This window comes from Narcine bancroftii, chromosome 13, assembly GCF_036971445.1.
Source record: "Narcine bancroftii isolate sNarBan1 chromosome 13, sNarBan1.hap1, whole genome shotgun sequence".
NCBI lineage: Eukaryota > Metazoa > Chordata > Chondrichthyes > Torpediniformes > Narcinidae > Narcine > Narcine bancroftii.
The window spans coordinates 1,875,269-1,896,238 of NC_091481.1; the positions used below are offsets into that span (position 1 = coordinate 1,875,269).

Here is a 20,970-nt window from a genome sequence, read left to right on the forward strand (position 1 = left end):
AAAAGGTGCTGCCTCAACTATGCCTCTCAGAGTCCTGTAAACCTCTAGGAAGTCTTCTCTCATCCTTCTTCGCTCCAGAGAGAAAAGTCCCAGCTCTGTTAACCTGGCCTCATGAGACTGATGTTCCATTCCAGACCACATCCTGGTCAATCTCCTGTCTCTTGTCTAAAGGGTTTTTAAGTTCAAGTTCATTATGATCTGACTGTAGATGGACAACCCCACAAAACAGCATCTCTCTGGACCACGGTGCATGCCCAAAAAGACACAATACACACAAATAATCAAAATCAACATATAAATATTTGGGCTGATTTACTCGGTTACAGGAAACTGGTCGACGACCTCACAGCCTGCGGGAAGAAGCTATTTCCCAGCTTGGCCGTCCTGATGATGATGCTCCTGCACCTCTTCGGAATGGTAGGGGTCAAGGATACCGTGTGCTGGTTGGAAAGAGTCCTCAGGGGTTCTTTGAGCCCTATTGAGGCAGTGTACTCAGTACAAGTCATCAAGAGGGAGGCCCCAGTGATCCTCCTGGCTGTTTTAACAATCCTCTTTGGAAAGTTGTTCACTCAGTGCTTACATCCTCCTCAATGTCCAGAAAGGAGGTCCCAACTCTAAACTTTGACCCTTCGTTTCTCTTCATAGATGCTGCCTGACCTGCCGAGTGCCTCCGGCTTTTCTTTGTCTGCTCATCGATTCGAGCAAGGGCAGCTGACCGAGATCAAGGTTTCGGGGGTCCACCAGCCAGTACTGCCCAATTCCAGCCAATCAACCTACAACCTCCAGTACGTTTCAAACAATGGGGGGGAGGGTTAACAATGGGGGGGGGGGAGGGTTAACAATGGGGGGGAGGGTTAACAATGGGGGGGGGTTAACAATGGGGGGGGGTTAACAATGGGGGGAGGGTTAACAATGGGGGGGGTTAACAATGGGGGGGAGGGTTAACAATGGGGGGGGAGGGTTAACAATGGGGGGGGAGGGTTAACAATGGGGGGAGGGTTAACAATGGGGGGGGAGGGTTAACAATGGGGGGGGGGTTAACAATGGGGGGGGGAGGGTTAACAATGGGGGGGGGTTTACTGTGTTGCCCCTTCATTTTCGGATCGAGGGTGGTAAGAGATCACATTCACAAGATAAAGAGGCCAATCGGCCCATCGAGTCTGCTCTGCCATTTAATCATGAACTGAGCCTTCTTGATGGGCTGACGAATGCATTATCCGTCAATCTCTGCTGATATGCGGCTTGTTATCTATTTATTGCTCGTTAAGCCACCAACGTGGTCTGTGCACCCGGGTCATGATTCCCACCTCATTGCAATGCACAAAACGGCGGGGCTGGACTTGCTTTTGCAACTTGGAAAGGAGAGAGTCGGAGCTGAGAGAGCAGGAGTTTCCGATGCACCTTTAATGGAGCATTTGGCGAGATGGGAATGTTCAAGAACTGATTTGCAAATCAGCGCTCGGGCCGCGCAGCGAAGGTCATCAGAGGACCACACTGCGCCTGCCCATTCGGCCGGTCGGGTGCGCCTGCCCCGGCTGGGGGCTGATGGACAGACGCGCAGCTGCGGGACCTGCTCGGGTGCGTCGCGGAACGAGAAGTCGGACCAGGAGTGGCTGGAAATGTCAACCCTCGCTGCAAGGTAGCGCTTCACCCAATGGCTGAAACCCTGGGGGGGGGGGGGGGAGAGAGAGGGTTGGAGGGGAAGAGAGGGGGAGAGAGGGGCCGCCACAGCCGATACAGACCCGTGGCAACCTGATAACGGAGACTGCTGCAATGCAGTGTCTGCAGGGGACGGCGGACTGGGCTGGGCAGAGGGGCGAGGAGCGCCGCGCCCGCGAGGGAGGGCGGGGCAGCACCCAGTGGTGGGGGGGGCGAGGCGGCCCCCAGTGGTGGGGGGGCGAGGCGGCCCCCCAGTGGTGGGGGGGGCGAGGCGGCCCCCCAGTGGTGGGGGGGGCGAGGCGGCCCCCAGTGTGGTGGGGGGGGCGAGGCGGCCCCCCAGTGGTGGGGGGGCGAGGCGGCCCCCTGTGGTGGGGGGGGCGAGGCGGCCCCCCAGTGGTGGGGGGGGCGAGGCGGCCCCCAGTGGTGGGTGGGCGAGGCGGCCCCCAGTGGTGGGTGGAGGGGCGAGGCGGTCCCCCAGTGGTGGGTTGGGGGGCGAGGCGGCCCCCCAGTGGTGGGGAGGAGGGGCGAGGCGGCCCCCCCAGTGTGGGGAGGAGGGGCGAGGCGGCCCCCAGTGTGGTGGGGGGGGGCGAGGCGGCCCCCCAGTGTGGTGGGGGGGGGGCGAGGCGGCCCCCCAGTGTGGTGGGGGGGGGCGAGGCGGCCCCCAGTGTGGTGGGGGGGGCGAGGCGGCCCCCCAGTGTGGTGGGGGGAGGGGCGAGGCGGCCCCCAGTGTGGTGGGGGGAGGGCGAGGCGGCCCCCCAGTGTGGTGGCGGGAGGGGCGAGGCGGCCCCCAGTGTGGTGGGGGGGAGGGGCGAGGCGGCCCCCAGTGTGGTGGGGGGGGCGAGGCGGCCCCCCAGTGTGGTGGGGGGGGGGCGAGGCGGCCCCCCAGTGTGGTGGGGGGGGCGAGGCGGCCCCCCAGTGTGGTGGGGGGGGGGCGAGGCGGCCCCCAGTGTGAGGGGGGCGAGGCGGCCCCAGTGTGGTGGGGGGCGAGGCGGCCCCCCAGTGTGGTGGGGGGCGAGGCGGCCCCCCAGTGTGGTGGGGGGGGCGAGGCGGCCCCCAGTGTGGTGGGGGGGGCGAGGCGGCCCCCCAGTGTGGTGGGGGGGCGAGGCGGCCCCCAGTGTGGTGGGGGTGCGAGGCGGCCCCCCAGTGTGGTGGGGGGGGCGAGGCGGCCCCCAGTGTGGTGGGGGGGGGCGAGGCGGCCCCCCAGTGTGGTGGGGGGGGCGAGGTGGCCCCCCAGTGTGGTGGGGGGGGCGAGGCGGCCCCCCAGTGTGGTGGGGGGGGGAAGAGGCGGCCCCCCAGTGTGGGGGGGGGGCGAGGCGGCCCCCCAGTGTGGTGGGGGGGGGGCGAGGCGGCCCCCCAGTGTGGTGGGGGGGGGGCGAGGCGGCCCCCCAGTGTGGTGGGTGGGGGGGCGAGGCGGCCCCCCAGTGTGGTGGGGGGGGGCGAGGCGGCCCCCCAGTGTGGTGGGGGGGGCGCGAGGCGGCCCCCCAGTGTGGTGGGGGGGCGAGGCGGCCCCCCAGTGTGGTGGGGGGGGCGAGGCGGCCCCCCAGTGTGGTGGGGGGGGCGAGGCGGCCCCCCCAGTGTGGTGGGGGGGGGGAAGAGGCGGCCCCCCAGTGTGGGGGGGGGGGGCGAGGCGGCCCCCCAGTGTGGTGGGGGGGGCGAGGCGGCCCCCCAGTGTGGTGGGGGGGGCGAGGCGGCCCCCCAGTGTGGTGGGGGGGGCGAGGCGGCCCCCAGTGTGGTGGGGGGGGCGAGGCGGCCCCCCAGTGTGGTGGGGGGGGGGCGAGGCGGCCCCCCCAGTGTGGTGGGGGGGGGCGCGAGGCGGCCCCCCCAGTGTGGTGGGGGGGGGCGAGGCGGCCCCCCCAGTGTGGTGGGGGGGGGAAGAGGCGGCCCCCCAGTGTGGGGGGGGGGGGCGAGGCGGCCCCCCAGTGTGGTGGGGGGGGGGGCGAGGCGGCCCCCCAGTGTGGTGGGTGGGGGGGCGAGGCGGCCCCCCAGTGTGGTGGGGGGGGGCGAGGCGGCCCCCCAGTGTGGTGGGGGGGGGCGCGAGGCGGCCCCCCAGTGTGGTGGGGGGGGCGAGGCGGCCCCCCAGTGTGGTGGGGGGGGCGAGGCGGCCCCCCAGTGTGGTGGGGGGGGCGAGGCGGCCCCCCAGTGTGGTGGGGGGGGCGAGGCGGCCCCCCAGTGTGGTGGGGGGGGCGAGGCGGCCCCCCAGTGTGGTGGGGGGGAGGGGCGAGGCGGCCCCCCAGTGTGGTGGCGGGAGGGGCGAGGCGGCCCCCCAGTGTGGTGGGGGGGAGGGGCGAGGCGGCCCCCCAGTGTGGTGGGTGGGAGGGGCGAGGCGGCCCCCCCAGTGTGGTGGGGGGGAGGGGCGAGGCGGCCCCCCAGTGTGGTGGGGGGGAGGGGCGAGGCGGCCCCCCAGTGTGGTGGGGGGGAGGGGCGAGGCGGCCCCCCAGTGTGGTGGGGGGAGGGGCGAGGCGGCCCCCCAGTGTGGTGGGGGGGGAGGGGCGAGGCGGCCCCCCAGTGTGGTGGGGGGGGGAGGGGCGAGGCGGCCCCCCAGTGTGGTGGGGGGGGGAGGGGCGAGGCGGCCCCCCAGTGTGGTGGGGGGGGGAGGGGCGAGGCGGCCCCCCAGTGTGGTGGGGGGGGGAGGGTCGAGGCGGTCCCCCAGTGTGGTGGGGGGGTGCTGTGCCTGGGGTGGGGAGGTGGTCGATTGGAGGATCGGCATAACGAGCTGTGTGGTGGGGGAAGCTAGATGGGATGCACCTGGTCACCATTAGCCTCAATTCAGGACCCAAGGACACATTGATTGGTGATATGAGGGTTTGGGGGGTTTGGCTGCCCACATCCTGGTGATGGATCGTTGATTGACACACATCTTTGCTCACCTGCTTTGTCCAAATTCCCAGTGTTTGTGGGACTGTCAGCTGCCCACAGTGGTCTCCTCCCTGAGTTTCGGGACCAGGTTATCTGTGGAGCCTCTTCAACGTTCCTTTTATTGTTGGGTATTAATACAAAAAGCATCATGTACACTAGAAAATGGAAACTTGCTGGACTCCATTCTCAGAGGCCCTTTGGCCCAGCTCATCAAGGACTCGTTTATACTAAAAGTAAAACAGTAAAGTTTGTGGTTGAAGTAAAAACATGAGGCTAGAGAAATTCAGCAGGTCAAACCGGGTCCTTTATGTAGCAAAGATAAAGAGACAGAACTGACATTTTGGGCTTGAAGGGCCTGCCAACATTTTGCTCACACCTTGATGAAGTGCTTGTGCGTGGGTTGTGTACTTTTACCTTTGGTACATAAAGGACGCTGACCTGAGTTTCTCCAGCTTTGAGTTTTTCCTCATTTATACCAATCCTGTTTACTAGCACTCAGCATGCAGCCTTCTACCCTCTTGGTCATTCAAGTGCTTGTCCAAATAACTGTTAAGATGCTGTGAGTCTCAGTCTTGCCCCCTCAGGCAGCATGTTCTTTATTCGAACCACCCTCTGCACGGACTAAAATCACTTCCTCATGTCCCCGCTGACACCATCCTCTGCCTTCTGGTTTTTGATGTTGCTGTTCTGGGGAAAGTTCCTTACTGACAACCCTGCAAAGCTCTTACTTTTGCAGACCTCTGTCGTTCCTCTCACCCGCTTCACAGCCCCCTTCTGCTCAAAGGAAGACCAGCCCATCCACTCTTTCCTCATGGGTGAAAATGCTTCATCCCCAGGCAATCCTGTGCTGAATTCTTCTTGTGGAATTGTGCACTGAGAAACAGTGGAAAGTTGGAATCGTTTATTGCACGAGTGGGAAAAACTTTGTTTTGCATCGTGTCCAGGCAAGTCAATTCATAATTAAGTTTAGCAGGTAGTGCCTTTATAAATTGAAAGTGCAGGGTGGAGTGTTACAGAGCAAGAAGTTAACTTGAAATGGCGCACAGGGTAGAGTGAGATGGTTCAATGTTTAGGCTTGCGAAAGGTAGTGGACACAGCCCAGGGCATCACAGGCAAAACCCTCCCCACTATGGAGAACATCTACCAGGAACGCTGCCCTCTGAGAGCAGTAGCAATTGTCAAGGATCCACATGCTCTGTTCTCGCTGCTGCCATCAGGAAAGAGGTCTCGGTGCCACAAGCCTCGCACCACCAGGTTCAGGAATAGCTGCTCCCCCTCCACCATCAGACTCCCCAACAACAAACTCATTCAGGGACTCATTTAAGGGCTCGTACCTGTGCACTTCATTGATTTTTTTTAAAATTCTCTCTGAATTGCACAATTTGTTTACATTTCTTTACTTGTATATTGTGTACAGTTTTTATTTGCTTGACCAAAAGTTGGTAATTCTGCCTGGCCCACAGGAAAAAGAATCTGAGTTGCATGTGATGTCATGTACCGACTCTGACAATAAATCTCAACTTTGACGTGAACTCTGATTTTAATGACCTTTTGCTCTTCTTCAGTTTGGTGGTGAATGTTTTCCAGCTCATTATCCAAGCTGTGTGACTCTTGCCTTCTGCCTGAAGGGAGAATGTAGTATGACTGGGATGTGATGGGTCCTTTATTTTTCCATCTTGATGTAAGTTCCAACCCGAAGCATCGGTGTCCCTCTTTTCTCCCATTGACATTGCTCCAGATTCCAGTGACTCCAGGTCTCTCGTGTGTCCCTGGGTCCTTCATTATGTTGGCACCAGCAGGTTCTCCAATACAGTCACGCTTGTTCGTGTTTTGTGTGGAGAGTTGTGTACTTAGGCTATTGGTGATGTGTGATTCAATGACCAGCAAAACAGCCAGCCATTGTCTGGGCTGCAATGGTGTGCAGGTGGTGGTCAGTGACTTTATTTCATATGCACTGCCTCTAATGGAAAGATTATTAATAATCTAATCAAAGAAGTCTGCCTAAACTGCTTGATCTTTGCTCATCAATAATATAAGATATTGTATTGACGCAGGATTTATAAAGCAGATATCATTTGCAAAACTCAGCTCTTCCTCAAGCGCAAAAATTTAGATCTTATTTAGGGCTTGTTAGAAGTCAATTCCTGTCATTTTAACCTGCACTGCCCAATTACACCCAAATTAACCTTCAACCCCATAGGTTTTTGAAAGGTGGAAGGAAACCCACAGAGAGAATGTACAAACTCCTTACAGACAGTGCAAGATTCAAACCCTGATCACTGACGCTGTAACAGCGATGTGGTGATCACTTAACTGTGATGCAAGGATGTTGGTGATGTCTCAGTCAAGGGCAGGTTGGTGGACTCTCTTATTGGTTCCTGTAGCCTTTCCGAAGCCCATGCTGCCCGATGACACCCAATTAACCTGCAAATCCCCCCCACCCCTCTACCCTGGTATGTTTTGAAGTGTGGGAGGAAACCGGAACACCCAGAGGAAACCTTTACAGACAGTGTGGGATTCAAACCCGGATCGCTGGCGCTGTAACAGTGTTGCGCTAACAAGAAAATGCGTGTGAGGGAAGTGTTCTTCAGTGACGTTTGCAGGTTCCATTTCTGGCCACGTACACAAATTACCCAATTTGTTTTCCTCTGTTCACCCTGTGAAGGCACACAAAGAGGTACTGTTAGTTCAGTGGTGAACCCAGGCTCCAGACATCAAAGTCACTCCCCTGGGCCCCTAGTTCAAAGCCCCAGAAGCGATTAGGGTTCTGTTGATGTCTGGGATCCTTCAGGAACCCTGCTTGCCATCTAACGGATCCCACTGCTGATTCCTAGTTCCCAACAACCCACAGACTATCACATGAACATTTGCTTTTAAAGAAAATGCTGATTCAATGTTTCACACAAACCAATTGTAATTTTGACCTTGATAGATGTTCCTTCCCTGATTTAATACAATCCAGTGAAATCCATCCTACAATGTCAGAGCAAGCCTTGGCCTCTTGCTACTGCCTAAGGGGATTAACTGGTACACAAGCAACTGACCAGGGAGGCAAGAAATGCCTTGGTTTTAATTGTGTTTGCTGATCAGAGGTGCTAACCTGCTAGGGGAAGGATTTCTCCGCTCCCATCTTGAATTATTGAACTCTGACACCTTACCTCTCTCTGGTCTGTTCTAGTGATGGCCTCTTGTGCAAGAAGAACTGTCTAAAAATGCAACACAAAGATAATGTTTACAAGCATTTGTAATTGGAGTGGTCCTGTTATAATGGGTTGTGTATTTTCATTACACAATGTTAATAAACTACAGTTTATTAACATAAATATTAACATAAACTACAGCACTCACTGATCTCAGTGAATGGGTCCCCGTGAATAAGGTTGGGGGGGGGGGGTCCTCCTGCAACTATTGACTGGTGATGCTGGAATCTGGAGGAAAAAGCAAGTTGGGGGAGGAATTCAGTGGGCCAAACACCATCAGTGGGAGAGAAAGACTCTTGAAGGGTTCCTGCCCCGAACGCCAACCATCCTTTTCCTCATACTGATGCTTCTTGACCCACTGAATTCCTCCAGTGGCTTGATTTTTCTTTTACTGAAATTAGAAGATGCCAGGGTTTCCAGAACATAGATTAACTCTTTGTTTCCAGAGCTCAAGCTTGTATCAAACAGTCTTACCTCATTGTATTGTGAGGAGTTCATTTGTGTGGTAAAGCACCACCAGCTCAGGTGAAGTTGATCTTGTTTGCATCTCTAGTGTTTACTCAGTGTTCCTGAATGTGTTCTTTACTTGAATTCAGACAAGTGTTGGCTGATTGTTTGTACTCTGGCGTGGGTAGGGGATTTTGTTTTTTAGACATGCAGCATGGTAGCAGGCCCTTCCCATGATCCTGTGCCGTCCAAATACACCAATTAACCTACAACCCTTGAATGGTTTTGAACAGTAGGAGGAAACCCATGGAGACACGGGGAAAACGTATGAACTCCTTACAGATAGCGGCGGATACGAGCCTGAGACACTGGTGCTGTAATAGCGTCACGCTAACTCTGCTGCCCTTTTTCCGTACTGGAAAGGATTTATATTTACTTTCCACTGTGGCAACCTTTCAATATTGGCCTGTAAAGTTCTTGGGATGATCTATAAGGGATGTGAAAGGTGCCATGGAAATGCGTTCTTTCAGTTTGATGACACCCTGACGCTGGTAGGCTGAGGCGTGAAATTGGGTGCATTGCCTGTACACAGAGGTCTATCATTGTTGCTCTTTCCTCATTTCTTCCCCTCCTTTTTACACCTTCTCCAGGAATCTAGTTCAGTTTTTGGAAAGCCCACGGTGGCTTGGGAGAGGGGTGGGAAGTTTGGGCATGACGACGGAGATGAGTTTGCTACTATTATTGTTGCTTGTCCAGATCAATCCTGTGAAATGCCTACAACCATCCAGACCATGAGCCTGCAGTCGGAGGGGGCCTGCGTGCTCAACCTCAGGCATGTTCTTGGGGTCAAAGGTGACGTGTATAGAACAGCACATGTCTTGCTCCTAACAGCCTCTGTGGTCTATGTGGGGTCCACAGGCAATACAGGAGCTGCCTGTTGAGGGAGAAGTTGGGTAGTTTAGGAGGGCATTCTCTCAGCATCTGTTTAAGCTGGGCTTGCATAATGAGGAGACACTACAGAGAAGAGGTGGAAAACCTCATGGTATCCTGTGAGAATAACACTGCGTCTCAACATGGACAAGTCAAAGGAGATGATCGTGGACTTCAGGAAGACCAGGAACGACCCTCATCTACTACACATCAACGACTCTGTTGTGGAGAGCATAAAGTTCCTTAGAGTTCACTGAACTACTGACTGATTGTGAACACTCTATCTCCTCACTGGTCAGGAAGATGCAAAAGTGACTACTTCCTGAGAAGGCAACCAGCCACCATTATGTCACCATTATGTCAGGAGGTCTATCGAGAGCATCCTGGCCGGCTGCATCACAGTGTGGGTATGTTTGCTGCAGAGAAATGGATCAGAGGTCAATCCACAGGTGCATAAGAGTGGCAGAGAGGATCACTGGAGTCTCACTATACCCATCCTTTTCCCCTCCCCCACCACCATCAACATGATCTCCCAGGATCATTGTATCTATGAATTCTTGTCCTGTGTATGTATTGTTTGTCTGTACATGTGTGATGTCTGGTTGTGTGTCTGAGTGTTTTGCACCGAGGACCGGAGAACACGGTTTCGTCAGGTTGTACTTGTCCAATCAAATGACAATAAAGTTTTTTTAAAATTTTTTATTTTTCACACCATAAACCACATTGACCATGATACATACATTTTCCTTTTCAAATATATACAGTGTCATTTTCTCCCTCCCTCCCTCCCCCCCCCCATCTATTTAAAGTACAAAATCTAAGATGCATTAAACCAGTCAAACAATGTTGTCATTCAATAAAAATAAACAAGAAATTCCACTGAGTCAATTCTTTTCATTCCCTTCTCCTTTCGTTAATTTAGGTAGTGAATGTCCCCGGTAGGTTTTCTCTATTGTGTTTCATGTAAGGCTCCCATATTTGTTCAAATATTTCAATATTATTTCTTAAACTATATGTTATTTTTTCTAATGGAATACATTTATTCATTTCTATATACCATTGTTGTATTTTCAAGTTATCTTCCAATTTCCAGGTTGACATAATACATTTTTTTGCTACGGCTAGAGCTATCTTAACAAATCTTTTTTGTGCACCATCCAAATCAATTCCAAGTTCTTTGTTTTTTATGTTACTTAGGAGGAAGATCTCTGGATTTTTTGGTATATTGTTTTCTATAATTTTATTTAATATTTGGTTTAGATCTTCCCAAAATTTTTCTACTTCCTCACATGTCCAGATTGCATGAATTGTTGTTCCCATTTCTTTTTTACATCGAAAACATCTGTCAGATACTGTTGGGTCCCATTTATTTAACTTTTGAGGTGTAATGTATAGCCTGTGTATCCAGTTATATTGTATCATACGTAACCTTGTATTTATTGTATTTCTCATCGTTCCAGAACATAATTTCTCCCATGTTTCCTTTTTTATCTTTATATTGAAATCTTGTTCCCATTTTTGTTTAGTTTTACCATTTGTTTCCTCATTCTCCTTTTCTTGCAGTTTAATATACATATTTGTTATAAATCTTTTGATTATCATTGTATCTGTAATCAAATATTCAAAGTTACTTCCCTCTGGTAACCTCAGACTGCTTCCTAATTTGTCCTTCAAGTAGGATCTCAATTGGTAATATGCCAACACTGTATCTTGAGTTATATTGTATTTATCTTTCATTTGTTCAAAGGATAATAATCTATTTCCTGAAAAACAATTTTCTATTCTTTTGATCCCTTTTTTCTCCCATTCTCTAAAGGAAAGGTTATCTATTGTAAAAGGGAGTAACTGATTTTGCGTCAATATTAGTTTTGGTAATTGGTAATTTGTTTTATTCCTTTCTACATGAATCTTCTTCCAAATATTGAGTAGATGATGTAATACTGGAGAACTCCTACGTTGTAACAATTTTTCATCCCATTTATATAATATGTGTTCAGGTATCTTTTCCCCTATTTTATCTAGTTGTAATCTAGTCCAATCTGGCTTTTCCCTTGTTTGGTAAAAATCTGATAGGTATCTTAATTGTGCGGCTATATAATAATTTTTAAAGTTTGGCAGTTGTAAGCCTCCTTGTTTATACCATTCTGTTAATTTATCTAGTGCTATCCTCAGTTTCCCCCCTTTCCATAAAAATTTCCTTATTATTTTCTTTAACTCCTTGAAGAATTTCTCTGTCAAGTGTATTGGCAATGCCTGAAATAGGTATAATATCCTTGGGAAAATGTTCATTTTAATACAGTTTATCCTTCCTATTAGTGTTAATGGTAAATCTTTCCAATGCTCTAAATCGTCCTGTAATTTTTTCATTAGTGGGTAATAATTGAGTTTATATAGATGGCCGAGATTTTTATTTATTTGTATTCCTAGGTATCTTATTGCTTGCATTTGCCATTTGAATGGTGATTCCTTCTTAAATTTTGAGAAATCCGCATTATTCATTGGCATTGCTTCACTTTTATTTACGTTAATCTTGTAACCCGACACTTCTCCATATTCCTTCAATTTCTTATATAATTCTTTTATTGATAGTTCTGGTTCTGTTAAGTATACTATAACATCATCTGCAAATAAACTGATTTTATATTCCTTGTCTTTTATTTTTATCCCTTTTATATTATTTTCTGTTCTTATCAATTCTGCTAGTGGTTCTATAGCTAACGCGAACAATAAGGGTGATAGTGGGCATCCCTGCCGTGTTGACCTGCTTAAGTTAAATTGCTTTGATATATATCCATTTACTGTCACTTTCGCCAATGGCCCCTTATATAATGCTTTAATCCAATTAATATACTTTTCTGGTAAACTGAATTTTTGCAATACTTTGAATAAATAATTCCATTCTACTCTGTCAAAGGCCTTCTCTGCGTCTAAAGCAACTGCTACTGCTGGTGCTTTACTCCCTTCTACTGCATGAATTAAGTTAATAAATTTACAAATATTGTCTGTTGTGCGTCTTTTTTTTAATAAATCCAGTTTGGTCTAGATTTACCATTTTAGGTACATACTCTGCTAATCTGTTTGCTAATAGTTTAGCTATTTTCTTATAATCTGTGTTAAGTAATGATATTAGTCTATTTGACGCTGGTGCGAGTGGATCTTTCCCTTGCTTTAGTATTACTGTAATTATTGCTGTTTTACATGAATCTGGTAAGCTTTGTGTTTTATCAATCTGATTGATTACTTCCAGGAGGGGAGGAATTAATAAATCTTTAAATGTTTTATAGAATTCTATTGGGAATCCATCCTCTCCTGGTGTTTTATTATTTGGTAATTTTTTTATTATCTCTTGTATTTCTACTATTTCAAATGGTTCTATTAATTTATTTTGTTCCTCTATTTGTAATTTTGGTAGTTCAATTTTAGTTAAAAATTCATCTATTTTGGCTTCTTTCCCTTAGTTTTCAGTTTGGTATAATTGTTCATAGAATTCTCTAAAGTTTTCCTTGATCTCCGTTGGATTATATGTGATTTGTTTGTCTTTTTTCCTTGATGCCAATACCATTTTCTTAGCTTGTTCTGTCTTAAGCTGCCATGCTAGAATTTTGTACGTTTTTTCCCCTAGTTCATAATATTTCTGTTTGTCTTCATTATGTTCTTCTCCACCTTATATGTTTGTAGTGTTTCATATTTTATTTTTTTATCTGCCAATTCTCTTCTTTTAGTTGTATCTTCCTTCATTCCTAATTCTTTTTCTATATTTACTATTTCCTTTTCCAACTGCTCTGTTTCCTGATTATAGTCCTTCTTCATCTTGGTTACATAACTTATTTCTTCTTTGGCTTGGCTTCGCGGACGAAGATTTATGGAGGGGGTAAAAAGTCCACGTCAGCTGCAGGCTCGTTTGTGGCTGACCAGTCCGATGCGGGACAGGCAGACACGATTGCAGCGGTTGCAAGGGAAAATTGGTTGGTTGGGGTTGGGTGTTGGGTTTTTCCTCCTTTGCCTTTTGTCAGTGAGGTGGGCTCTGCGGTCTTCTTCAAAGGAGGCTGCTGCCCGCCAAACTGTGAGGCGCCAAGATGCACGGTTTGAGGCGTTATCAGCCCACTGGCGGTGGTCAATGTGGCAGGCACCAAGAGATTTCTTTAGGCAGTCCTTGTACCTTTTCTTTGGTGCACCTCTGTCACGGTGGCCAGTGGAGAGCTCGCCACATAATACGATCTTGGGAAGGCGATGGTCCTCCATTCTGGAGACGTGACCCATCCAGCGCAGCTGGATCTTCAGCAACGTGGACTCGATGCTGTCGACCTCTGCCATCTCGAGTACCTCGACGTTAGGGGTGTGAGCGCTCCAATGGATGTTGAGGATGGAGCGGAGACAACGCTGGTGGAAGCGTTCTAGGAGCCGTAGGTGGTGCCGGTAGAGGACCCATGATTCGGAGCCGAACAGGAGTGTGGGTATGACAACGGCTCTGTATACGCTTATCTTTGTGAGGTTTTTCAGTTGGTTGTTTTTCCAGACTCTTTTGTGTAGTCTTCCAAAGGCGCTATTTGCCTTGGCGAGTCTGTTGTCTATCTCATTGTCGATCCTTGCATCTGATGAAATGGTGCAGCCGAGATAGGTAAACTGGTTGACCGTTTTGAGTTTTGTGTGCCCGATGGAGATGTGGGGGGGCTGGTAGTCATGGTGGGGAGCTGGCTGATGGAGGACCTCAGTTTTCTTCAGGCTGACTTCCAGGCCAAACATTTTGGCAGTTTCCGCAAAGCAGGACGTCAAGCGCTGAAGAGCTGGCTCTTTTTATTTGCCCTCTAATGAACGCTTTCATTGCATCCCATAGTATAAACTTATCTTTCATTGATTCCGTATTTATTTCAAAGTACATTTTAATTTGTCTTTCAATGAATTCTCTAAAATCCTGCCTTTTAAGTAGCATGGAGTTTAATCTCCATCTATACATTCTTGGAGGGATGTCCTCTAACTCTATTGTCAATATCAAGGGTGAATGGTCCGATAATATTCTAGCTTTATATTCTGTTTTTCTTACTCTATCTTGCATACGAGCTGATAACAAAAATAGGTCTATTCTTGAGTATGTTTTATGTCTACCCGAATAATATGAATATTCCTTTTCCTTTGGGTGTTGATTCCTCCATATATCCAAAAGTTGCATTTCTTCCATCGATTTAATTATAAATTTGGTTACTTTGTTCTTTCTGTTAATTTTTTTCCCAGTTTTGTCCATATTTGAATCCAAATTCAGGTTGAAATCCCCTCCTATTAATATGTTCCCTTGCGTATCTGCTATCTTCAAAAAAATATCTTGCATAAACTTTTGATCTTCTTCGTTAGGAGAATATACATTGAGTAGATTCCAAAACTCTGAATATATCTGACATTTTATCATTACATATCTCCCTGCTGGATCTATTATTTCCTCTTCTATTTTAATTGGCACATTTTTACTAATTAATATAGCTACTCCTCTTGCTTTTGAATTATACGACGCTGCTGTTACATGTCCTACCCAATCTCTCTTTAATTTCTTGTGCTCCAATTCAGTTAAATGTGTTTCTTGCACAAATGCTATATCAATTTTTTCTTTTTTCAGTAAATTTAGCAGTTTCTTCCTTTTGATTTGGTTATGTATTCCGTTAATATTTAAAGTCATATAGTTCAACGTAGCCATATCTTCCCTTTCCGTTTCTCCATCATCACCTTTCCTTCTTATCCATTTCTGCTTTCTTGTTTTGAACACTTTATAAGATAACATTTCTAAAACATCAAACATTTTCCTTATTCTCCTATTTAAAATTTCTTTAACCTCAGTTTCCCCTCCCCCTCTTGAGTTGCCCTTTATCCCTTGTCGGGCAACCACATCTCCCCTCTCCATTTGGATTTGCGAATTCACTTGCAAATGTCAGCTGATTTTGCAGTGACCGTAACTCCTCCCCACCCAGCCCCCCCCCCCGGAAAAGATTTCAATTTTCATATGTAACAAAGGTCACTCTTTTAATTCCCTCCTTATTCCCTCTATTCCCTTTCCCTCCCTTATTAATTCTTATCTATACTCTATATATTTTCCTCTAAATATGGATACAACACACTATATATACACACATATACCCCTATACACACATACATATAGTTCATGGTCATTTTTACTCTCATGACATGTCTTCATCTCTCTGCTTGTTTTGTAGTTGTTCTGGAAATTTCCTTGCTTCCTCTGGATCCGAGAATAGTCTGTTTTGTTGCCCTGGAATAACTATTTTAAGTACCGCTAGATACTTTAACATAAATTTATATCCTTTTTTCCATAAGATCGTTTTTGCTGTATTGAACTCCTTCCTCTTCTTCAGGAGTTCAAAACTTATGTCTGGATAGAAAAAAAAATTTTGACCTTTATATTTCAGTGGCTTTTTGTCTTCTCTTATTTTCTTCATTGCTTTCTCCAATATATTTTCTCTTGTTGTATATCTTAAAAATTTTACTAAAATAGATCTTGGTTTTTGCTGCGGTTGTGGTTTCGGGGCTAATATTCTATGTGCCCTCTCTATTTCCATTTCTTCCTGTAATTCTGGTCTTCCTAGGACCCTGGGGATCCAATCTTTGATAAATTCTCTCATATTCTTGCCTTCTTCATCTTCCTTAAGGCCCACTATCTTTATATTATTTCTTCTATTATAGTTTTCTATTATATCTATCTTCTGAGCTAACAGCTCATGTGCCTCTTTAACTTTTTTATTAGATTCTTCTAATTTCTCTTTTAATTCCTCTACTTCCATTTCTACAATTATTTCTCATTCTTCCATATTTTCCACTCTTTTTCCTATCTCTGATATGACCATTTCTATTTTATTCATTTTTTCTTCTGCATTCTTAATTCTTCTTTTTATCTCATCAAATTCTTGTAATTGCCATTCTTTCACTGATTCCATATATTCTTTAAAAAAAGATCCATCCATTGTCTTGCTTTTCTCTTCTTCTTCCACTTCTTTCTGTTCTTCTTCTTCTTCTTCCTCTGGGTTGACCATCTGTTGTTTCCTTGTTACCCTCTTCTTTCTTGTTCTCGTTATTGTCTGTGTTCTGCACCTGTTGCTGTGCTGCAGGTGTCTCTCTCAGCTGTGGAGATCGACTCTGCAGCTGTTCCCCCCTCCCGTCAGTGGGTTTTTTTTCATGTGCATCGTGCACTTTTACTCGGCTCTGTGAGCCATTTTTGTAGCCCCGAGCCCGGGACTTCCACTGACCTGAGGGAGCGGGCCTCTCTCTCCGCGGCGGGCCTCTTCGGACAGGTAAGGCCTTCACCTTCTTCTTCCGACGTTCTTTCTTCCTCTTTTCTTCCCGTTGTTTTCGACTTTTCTCTCTTCGCTGCCATTTTCTTCTCACCTTTATTTTTACTTTATTATAAATTTTAATCTTGTACCTTTGTGCTTTGTGTGTTTTTTTTTTAACTTTTCGGGAGAGGGCTGGAATTCCCTGACCAGCCACTACTCCATCACGTGACTCCTCCAAATGACAATAAAGTTGACTTGATTTGAGACTCTGCACATTCTGATTCGAAATGCTTCTCTGCATCTTTGGTCACAGGCCAGGGATTCCACAAGTTGGGAATGTTAAGGAGACTTTGAGACCATTCTTCATTCTGTCCTCTGTCCATCTGCAAAGACAAAGCTCTGAGAAGCGTGCCTCTTTCAGAGTTTAATGTTGGCAGGCAAAGACTGGCCCGTGCATTGGAGGGCTCTGTAATGGGGTGCCCTGGGCTGGGGAGATTGGATTAGGACTGGACGCTGATATTATTTCACTCATCAAAATGGCGTGGGTGGAATCTCTCCACTGCTCTGAGGTCATGGCTGAGGGTAGTCCTGGCTTAGAGGTGCACAGCAGGTGGGATTTACACGGGCTCTGACCATGAGCTTTCCTCATGTGAGTGCCCTGAAGCTGATTAGTATAGCTGTTCCTCATTAGCTCAAGCACATTGTAAGGCTCAGACACTTTGACAGGCGCTATGCAAATGGAGACGGTTATGTGTCAGGCCACCTTAATTTAGCTGTGAACAAGGAATCTATCTAGATATAATGCTGGAGGAAAACAAAGTCTATACTGTTGTACCAGCAGGATTTAATGTTGCCATTTACCTTATTAGGGCTCTGCATATTTTAGAGTTCTAATATTTAACACTCTTAGTAGTAGCCCTTTGGATGGCTAATGTAAACATTTACATAATCTGTCTAGACCAGCCAATGTAATTTTGCTTACGGATCAAAATCATGTCTGCGATTCAGGCACCCTCTTTGTCTTTCAGTCTTCTCATGAAGTCCCAATGCACAATCCACCCTTTTAATTAGCCCGCCTGTGCTGTGGAGACTTTTGTGGGATTGGTCACAGGGGGATTGGAGGGACTCTTGGCTGTAACTGTGTTCCTGGTACTTCGAATTCAGCCAAGGCTGCTGGAGTTCCTGCAAGTGTATAGCGTCCCCTGGGGGGGGGGGGGGGATTTCTGATTGTAGTTGGTTCTGGGAGGAAGGGGGCAAGGAATTTGCTAAGGAGGGTGATGGATTATCTCAATTCATCTGTAAATTAGATGCAGAGGCTTCTGTGCTTTTAATTTTGTATGTTTCTGAGTACTTGTGGTGTCTGTGCATTGCAAGTAGTGTGGAGGAGACTAACCAGAGCGACATGCACAGTGTGGGCTTCAACGAGCCATTCACGATCCTGTCCGAGGTGCAGTGATTCGAACTGCCCTACGCCAGAAAGCCGAGGGTTAACGGCCCAGGGTTTTAAGTGAGTGGCGGTGTTTGCTTGAAGCCTGTGCTGCCTTGCTTGTCAGATGCTGAGTAACTGCTCTTTGCTGAGTGGCTGCAATCGCTTGACTTTGCTTGAAGTCTGCTGCTGTCTGCAGAATCTCCTCTGAAACTAGTTGCAAGATTGAGCTGCTGATCTAGTCACTGTTCTTTTTTTACATCTAATTATGCTGTTCTTTCCCTGTCACTCCTCCCCTCCCTGTGCTGCTCCTTTCTGTAGCTGTGATATTGTTTTTTGATTCCTGGCTCGCGGTCAGTATTTAAGGCTTGTTCTCCAGCTTGTCCCTTTTTCTGCTGCTTGTAGGTACATGGATGTTCTTCACCGGGCCGGCAACGTGCTTAGTGTGAGGGAGTCCGGCTGACTCAGAGGACTATGGCTGTGCAACTGATGCCGGAACCTTCTTTCAGCTTGCTCACGGTAAGTGATTTCCTCATTTGATGCACACTGCATAGCACTAGGATGCCTTGTCAAAGATGGAGCCTTTTCATTTTGTTTTAGCTCGGTAATGTTTTTACCATGGCGCGGATGTAGGAGACCCGTTTGCCTTTGCTGAAACCCGACCCAGTGAGGAGGGCAATGAAATTCTTATGAGGGTTGTGAGGAGGCCTTTACTGATCAGAGCGGTTACCCAAGGAGGATGTCATCAGCTCTCTTACTCATCCATTCATAACTGCTCTCAAGATGCTTGGTATTTACTATAACTTGAAAAAGCACATTATTTTTCCCATCCATGGGACGTTTTTAATAACTGTTTAGTTCTCCATTTTCTTCTGATTTAATTTTTTTTCCTTGTGCATGGAAGTGCTTGGAACAGGGCATATGATCCCAATGATATCATAGCTGAATTAAAACGGTTCGGAAAACACTGTCCCATTGTTGATGGAGATGACCTCTAAATTATCCCCTTTGTTTCCAAAGAAGAATTCATTATTCATCGACCTACCAAGGACAGGCATTTTAAATGCAACCAAGTCTGACATACTGCTTATTTACAGGGTCAGAGTTTCTTTAGTGACCTGTCTCCTTGTGGGATGCCCTCCTCGTGTCACATTTCTTGGTGTACTTTCCGATTGCAGTGTGATTAAGGTTAGCACAGTTAAGTTGGATGACTTGGTTCTTCCATGCAACCTGACGGATACTCCTGGTGGCTTTCATTTCTGTGCAAAAGGAAGGAATGAACGTTGCTGGTGCTGCGCTAGTTTGTTTCATGCTCTGCTCCTGCGGGTTGATGTGTTGTTTAGTTCAAGGTTAAGAATGTACACAAACAGCTCTCATACGCTGCCTCGAGGTGCCATCCCATTCAAAGTCCACACATCAACTAGTAGGATGGGACCAGTCACTTTGTCCGGAAGCCTCTGGGACCTCACTTGGGCCAAAGCAAGCATTTTGGCAGCATTGATCGTTCAGGGGTATGACAATAACCAGGGGCCTATTTAATTGCCAGCTGCTTCTGCTGCAGCAGGGACCTCCTGGACTGCACTGATTTGTTACCTGATTTTCTTAGGTGTGTAAAAGCAGGACCACGTGACATGGAGTCCCACGTGAATACTGTTCCCTCCCATTCGCAGTTTTGCAGGTGATGTCATGCAACATTAAAGCAAGCCCTTCAACCCATCAAATTATGCTGATCGACAACCACTCATTAAGGCTAATCCCATTTTATTCTCTCCCACATTCCTATTAAGCCCCGGCCCCATCCCCAGATTCTACCGCACACTAGTGGATAATTGACCCAGCAGCACGATGTTGGGATGTGGGAGGAAAGCCGAGCACAGAGAGGAAACCCACACAGTCATAGGGAGATACCACACAGCCCTGGTTCAAACCTAGATTGCTGGAGCTTTGAGGCAGTAGGTCGACTGATGGAACGGCACTGATGCCATGGAATGGGGTGGCGGGTGAGAGACTGGTAGCATTAAATCATCCATATTCTGCAAAGTTCAGTTGTACTGGAATCCGAACAGTGATTTATAGATCTAAACAAAGCAAACACTCCCTCACCAGGGGTAATTTTGTACAAAATCCGAGCCTTAATATTCTGGGGTTTAGAATGTCCCCCATGGAGAACCACATAAAACACTTGCATAATTTCTATGGTCCTACCACGAAATAGTTTTCGACTGAGGCTGGCGTTTGGGAAGCTGGAATAATGGTAATGTTATAGTAAAACAATAAAAATGTATTCTAAAACTGACTAACGTACCATGCACACTGGCCAATTCCAGAGAAGCGTGTAACAGGCGTGGACAGTAAGCTCTCTGCGGTCAGTGCCAGACTTGGGGGAGTCTTAAACACCAAGTATAGCTCAAAATCGACATTGAAGTGGGAATTCTGAGGGCCGCCTTCTACACCGGGTATCTTGTATGCTGACGTATATAAGAAAAATGTGAGATCATTCACTTTGGTGAAAACTGCTGATCCTTTCCTGCAACTATTTTCTGCTCTCTGTCTACATCCTTGCATATCTAAAAATCTCAGCCTCTGAATGTGCTCAGTGACCAAGCCTCCTCAGCTCCCCATGTCCTCTATTCCATTGTGTGGATGTGAAGGCTCATGTGCCCTTGGCCAAAAGCATTAATGCTAACTCTAGAAATGTTCCTGAAATAACTTCTGGGTTTGTGACCACAGCTCTGGTGACCCTCCAACCCTGCTCACGGACTGAAAGGTTTGAGGGAAACTTCAGCATAGGCGATTGTGCAAAGTGATGTTGGGAGATGCATTAAACTAATTTTTTTTAAATTGAGGAAAGAGTTTGATGTCACTTGTGTCCAATGTCACTTCTACATTGTAAAGCAGTTCAGATTTTGTAATCCCCAGAGAGAATTTGAACATCGTAGGAAATTTTAATCTATTTTATCATGCCTTGTTCTTTTCAAATCTCACAAAAGAGATTAAAAATAAAGCCAGTGATGTGAGGATTATTTTACCTAACGTTAGAGCAGAATTTCAATGATCATCTTGCCCAGTCTGCTCTGGTTCACTGCTTTATTTTATTGTTCTCTTCCAGCTAACCTGCAGCATCCCTGACCTTTGACTTTACCCTCTCAACTGTTTGTGTTGTTTCAGTAATAAAATTGGC

The 20,970-nt window shown here is 47.6% G+C and overlaps 1 protein-coding gene across 2 annotated transcripts in view; it reads left to right on the forward strand.

The window, feature by feature from the left end:
- The first annotated feature begins 609 nt into the window (after window positions 1-609).
- frmd4a (FERM domain containing 4A) overlaps window positions 610-20,970 on the forward strand; it is a 371,653-nt gene continuing 351,292 nt past the window's right edge. The window contains exons 1-2 of one of the 2 annotated variants that reach the window (XM_069907581.1): window positions 610-785; window positions 18,195-18,308. In XM_069907581.1, coding sequence (XP_069763682.1) covers window positions 18,264-18,308 — 45 coding nt within the window. In that variant the 5' untranslated portion in view covers window positions 610-785; window positions 18,195-18,263. Of the gene's footprint in view, window positions 786-1,288; window positions 1,640-18,194; window positions 18,309-20,970 lie in introns of those variants that run through there. The other variant, XM_069907580.1, reaches the window with a different exon arrangement.